A 5910-nucleotide genomic window follows, 5' to 3' on the forward strand; every position below is an offset into this window, starting at 1 on the left:
AGAGATACTTACAACCTAGGTTGCTCATCTTTGGGAGATTAGCTTGCATTTGGAGATAAGCATAAAAGTTACATTGAAAAGACAGCTACATTTATATTAATCTGGAAATGAAAACTTGGATTGACAGGAATTTTAAGGGGGGAGGAGAAGGTATTAAGTTTCTTATTTAGGGAGTATATACTGATTAACCTTAACATATTCATAAAAATGTTAGTATAATTATTAAAACCATACTAACAGGCTGAATAATTTACCAGTCACTGTAGGAAAAAAGTAAAAAAGGTAACTACTGTACAAAATAAATTTTTACTATAAATATAGGTAGACTCTTATTTTTTTTAAATGAAATAGACAAGAACAATTTTTCAACAAGTATATAACAACTTTTCAACATATCCATAAAACAGTCAAATGCCTACTGGTAACATTTACTTCAATTTAAATATATGTATTTGACATCATAGCAGTAATTTTCCCAGGGTGACTCACCTAATAAGTGGCAGAAGCAGGATTCAAACTGACGCTACAGCGTGAGGTCTTAACTGCGAGAGACACTGCCTTTTCACCATCGCATGAACTCTAAAGATAATTCAAGACTCAGAAAATTGAATCTAATTGTCCTGAATAAGTTGCAAATTTGTACACCTCCTTCATCTTGATTTTCCATGAAGAATGGAAATACTTTAGACTGTGTCTCCTACTGCTGTTTTGTGTAGATATAAATTTTTTTTCTGAAGATGCATAAATAATATAATTTACCATTGCCAATTTTAATCAAAGGGGAACAGTACATTTTAATGCATAGACCAATGGAAACTTTGGGGATGAAGCCTGAAATAGTGTTTATTGACTGGAAATCTTCCATTGCAAACGACTTGAGTCACTGTATCCAGACCTCATGTTGCAGGAGGACTAATCCAGCATGATTGACACCACTTCCAGCAACAACTCAGGAGACCACCAACCCAACGCTCACTCTCTCCTTTTCTCTCAATTTATAAATCTACTTTAATGTAATAGAGCAAAATACGTTTTTCAGCTTCTCAGTCTGTACTTTCTACAAGTACCAACCTGTCATTCTGTTTTCCATTAAAATCATCGGACTGTTCTTAGAAATCAATCAATCTCTCTGTCTCTCTCCCTGTGATACAAGTTTAATAGTAAATTATACCTCCACAAGAGTAATATCTCATAACATCACCACAGCCTAGAAAACAGTCTGGCATATAATACATAGGGTGCCAAAAAAATGTCTACACATTTTAAGGAAAAAATCTATTAAAACTGTAATACTCAATGTATACTGTTACATAACAAAAGATGAACACAAGTCACATTTGACTTCTGTGATTACAAGAGGTGCTCAAAGTGGTTCCCATCAGCATCCAGACACTTCTGATTATGGATAACTATTGCTTGAGCAACGTTGATCAAAGTGTCCACTTGTAGACATTTTTTTGGCACCCCCCCCCGGGGTAGATTAAAAAAATGTGTTGAGTAAATGAAAACATCGAAGATTAAAAATCTGTAAAAGGCTATAGAAAGTGTATTTAGGGGGTATAACACTATAAATGTACAAGAGCAAAATAAATCCTGAACAACAGTTAATAAGCAGTCTTGGCCATTCAAACTTCAGGATTTTAAATGCTGTGTTGCACAGAACCCGGCAGGACTCTATCTTCTGTAAACATCACTTTCTATCAGCAAATCCATGACCAGGCATAGAGGGTACTCTGCCTCCTCTCTATTATGCCTTTCCTGTTGGATTCTTGGTATCCCAATACTTTTATTCCTAAATCCTTTCAGAAATTGTTTGGTGGTGGTTGTGACTGTGGTGCAGAAGGGTAAAATTAATTTGGAATAGTAAGTTATAAAAGGCAATAAAATGGGAATCAGAATACTTATAGTCCAAGTATAAATCTACCACCAATAAGCTTTGAGATTCTAAAGACTGCCCGCTCCCCACCCCAATTACCTGGCCGTTTATCCTTCCAAATAAAAAAAGATAAAGTTTATTAGCTTTTATTAAGAAAGAAAAAGGAGAATGTTTTCAGCTCTTTAATGAAACCTGGGTTAGGTTTCTGTTCCACTAGATCCATTGTCATATTTTAAATAAACACTCCTCAGTTGTTGCAATTGCACACACTTTACTAAAAATCCTATTTACTTGGCAATGAATACACTATATTGACCCAGAATCAGAACCTCAGAGAATTAGACACAAACAAAAATGGCCTTAAAAATTCCTAGGACTGGCCGAGTGGCTCAGTTGGTTAAGAGATTGCTCAAAAGTGTGACCTCTGAGCAACAGCGTCGCCGGTTCAATTCCCACATAGGCCAGTGAGCTGCCCATGAGCTGAGCTGCCACTGAGCTGCCAAAAGGTGGCAGGATGGCTCAGCTGCTAAGAGCACATGCTCCTAACAACAAGGTTGACTGTTCAAGATGGTGGCTATGCCCGCTGGCAACTCAAGACTGAACTCGGCACCTTGAGCTGAGCTGATGCCCGGATGGCTCACTGTATAGAGTGTGCGCTCTTAACAAGGCTGCTGGGTGGACTTGCACATGGGATGGTGGCTACGCCCACTCGCAACTAATTGAACACAGCACCTTGGGCTGAGCAGCATGACTGGACTTGGACCTGAGCTTGCTGTGCCTCCACAGCTGAGATTGAAGAACCACAACTTGTCTGTTCCCCTCCCCCAATTCCCCAACACTGTTCCCCTCCCCCAATTCCCCAACACTGTTCCCCTCCCCCAATTCCCCAATAAAATCGTTAAAAAAACAACAAAAGAAATTCCTAGAAATGTAGACATCAGATTTTCTGAGAAACGAAGGCCAATGCACTGGTCTATTTAATAAACGTTTGTAGCACCTACATGCAAGGCACAATGGGGGGCGTGGAGGGGGAGACGTCACTAATCCATCACTGGTGAGGGGTTCATACAGGAAAATAAGGGGTCAGAGAACACCCCGCATCAGACATCTACCCAGGATCTGTCGTAAAGTGATGGCTGGGGGTGGTGAGCCAGTCTGGAAGCCCTTGAAGTCCAGCAGGTGAGAGCAAACCATTTCAGGTCCCGCCTCTTCCAGACAACCCTGCCATAGACGCCTTTCCAACACGTTTTTCTTTAGTCACCTGCTAGAATGTAGACGCTAATTCATCTCAGCCACGCGCTGCATTTTCCCTCATACAGCTGACGGTGTGCAGTGGGAAATACAGCCCCAGCCCAGTTTCTGTAGTCAGGAGGGCTCCAGGGTGGCTTCAGTTCAACTTTGGCACGAAAGACACGGGTCACCGAGACAGAATAGTTTTCCCAACGTGGCTCCTCCGATGTTGAACAAGGTATGAAGTCCGGGTGAAGCCTTTTCCACATGCATCACACGGATAGGGCTTCTCCCCGGTGTGCACTTTTTGATGCTCAAGGAGGCTTCTGCTCCTAGTGAAACTCCTCTCACACTCATCACATCGATAAGACTCGGGAGCCTCAACATCCCCCTCGCGGCTCTCCGGCTTGCCCTGACTCTCCCAGCTCTGCCCGTGTTCTGCATCCTGAACGCTTTTATCGCTATGGATCCGCCGATGTCTCAGGAGATGGGAATTCCGCCTAAACGCTTTGCCACAAAAGTCGCACTGGTATGGCTTCTCCCCAGTGTGGATTCTGTGATGCTCAAGGAGGCTGCAGCTCTGGCTGAAGGTCTTCCCACACTCATCACACTCGTAGGGCTTCTCCCCAGTGTGAGTTCTCTGGTGCTTGGTGAGGTCTGAGCTCTGACTGAAGGCCTTCCCACATTTGTCGCACTCATAGGGCTTCTCCCCAGTGTGGACTCTCTGATGAATGATGAGAGCGGAGCTCCCAATGAAGGACTTGCCGCAGTCCTCACACTCATAGGGCTTCTCCCCGGTGTGGATTCTCCTGTGCTTCGTCAGGCCTGAACTCTGAGCAAAGCTCTTCCCACATTCATGGCAAATGTGGCGCCTCCTCCCAGGGGTGGTTTTCTGCTTTCTGTGTAACCTGCCCTGCTGCTCACCAGCTTCTGCACCAGCAGGGATCTGGGCGGCGGCTTCACCCAGGTGGCACTGCCCAGGCTCCTCTTCTGGAAGCTTCTCATCAGGAGGCCAGTCCCTGATCTTAGTCTGTATTTCAACACCTGAAACAACAAATGACGAGCAGCTGTCAATTATGCCCTGCCACGGAGGAAAGCGCTCTCATGAGTCCCAGGGAGGCGAGAATTACGGAAGTCTGTATAAGCCGCACGTGAGGATTTAAATACAGGAATCAGGATGCAAATAAACAGGGACGGATGCTGGGAGAAGGGTACAGACTGAGACTGGAGGGAGGGGGTGTCGACTGTGCTGGGGACACATGCAGAGGCTCTAAGTTCTAAGGACAGGGAGGCAGGACCATGCACCGAGGGCGGAATGGTAAATGGGCCGGACAGAAGGCAGTAGGAGGCGCGGTGAGGAAAAGGGCTTCTGAAACGTTCTGTAGAAACACAGTGGCAACTCAGAGATTAGTCACTGAGCATTGAAAAGCACAGTCATCTCTGCCCTATACCCAGGCAGAGGCACGGTCCCCAGACAGAACTGGCTTCATTGCTGAGAGACCTTTGTCGGAGCCCCCACCGTGCCCCCAACAAGCTGTGTGAACTGAGAAGCCAGGCCATCTGGGGGCCTGTGGAGTCTCTGCTCCAAGGTCAGGCTCCATCGTCAGTCTCCAAGTCACTGCTAGCTCTCCCACTGTATGGTCTCCTGGCCCATGACCTGAAGAGACCCCTCAACTCTCCTCTGTCAGGGCTAGCAACGTTGACCGAGCACCTGCGATGAACCAGACCTGTGCTAGGCGTTGTGCCGAGTCCTCCCGCTTAGCCTGACCTGAACTCCAGCAGAGCAGGGAGGAAAGCAAGGGTCAGGAAGATCATCTGTAACAGGCTTCTGAATCCAAACCGTGGCTTCTAACAGCCCAGCAGGTTCTCAGACACAAAGGAAGCCAGGAAACCTTACACGCAATCAGTGCCCATCGCTCTTACCCGGGGAGGTCGGGGGGCCACCGTCCTCCTGCCTTTCATCTCTGTACGAGTTCACCTGAGATGAAGCCAGCTCTGTCCATCCAGGGGAGACGGTCAGAGCCACATCTTCCATTTTCAGCAGCCCCTGAAACAACAGGGAATCCCACCTAGTTCCTCTGTCCCAAAATCGCTCCCAAAGCTGGCACATGCAAAGAGTGAAAATCCCCTTAAAGGGGCCCTGTGAAAAAGAGCGCCTGTGGTACCCTTTCATCTACTGAAATGATCTCTAATCACATCTCTGTCAACAAAACGGCCATTAAAGGAAAGAACGATTACACACGTTGGGGTAAGTACTTCATTTACTACCTAAACAGTCCAGAAAGTGAAAAGCTTTGGAAAATAAACGCCAACACAGTGAAAAACATGAAACCAAATGCAAACCTTTCAGAAGACTTGTGGTGTGCTGGGGCAAAGTGGGGGTGGGGCTTGTTTACATTGATCATTTTGAGAATACAATGAAATCGAGGGCTGAGGGGAGAAAAAGCAGGAAAGAAAATGGACACTGCAGGGCCTCAAACACTATCTTCCAGGTCCTGAAGAATTAAGGAGCAAATTAAGCCGAGTGGAAGCAAAGATGGTTCAGACGGTATTCTGAGTTTAGAGCAAAGAACATGCCTTATCTGTCCCTTCAGGTTTAAGCTCCTTGAAGGCACAGGCCATGGGTTTCTAATCCCTCACTAACAGGATGCTTTTTAGAAACTTTAAAAAACGAAACCAAACAACATCACTGTCACAAGAAAATCCTCAGTTTGATTTGCTAAATCGTCCTTCTGGAAGAAGAAAATCCCTTTGCAGAAGGGGCTGACCAAAGCGATAGAATAGGGAAGATCTGGGGAGCACAG

General features: G+C 45.4%; 1 protein-coding gene across 12 annotated transcripts in view; it reads right to left on the bottom strand.

Moving 5' to 3' along the window:
* Window positions 1-2752: 2752 nt before the first annotated feature.
* LOC109375715 (zinc finger protein with KRAB and SCAN domains 4-like) overlaps window positions 2753-5910 on the bottom strand; it is a 12477-nt gene continuing 9319 nt past the window's right edge. For all 12 annotated transcript variants that reach the window (XM_019631222.1, XM_019631221.1, XM_019631215.1 and 9 more), the window contains 2 exons: window positions 5030-5153; window positions 2753-4150 (listed from right to left, as the gene is read on the bottom strand). In XM_019631222.1, coding sequence (XP_019486767.1) covers window positions 3294-4150; window positions 5030-5153 — 981 coding nt within the window. In that variant the 3' untranslated portion in view covers window positions 2753-3293. The remainder of the gene's footprint in view (window positions 4151-5029; window positions 5154-5910) is intronic.

This window comes from Hipposideros armiger, unplaced genomic scaffold, assembly GCF_001890085.2.
Source record: "Hipposideros armiger isolate ML-2016 unplaced genomic scaffold, ASM189008v1 scaffold_988, whole genome shotgun sequence".
Lineage (NCBI taxonomy): Eukaryota > Metazoa > Chordata > Mammalia > Chiroptera > Hipposideridae > Hipposideros > Hipposideros armiger.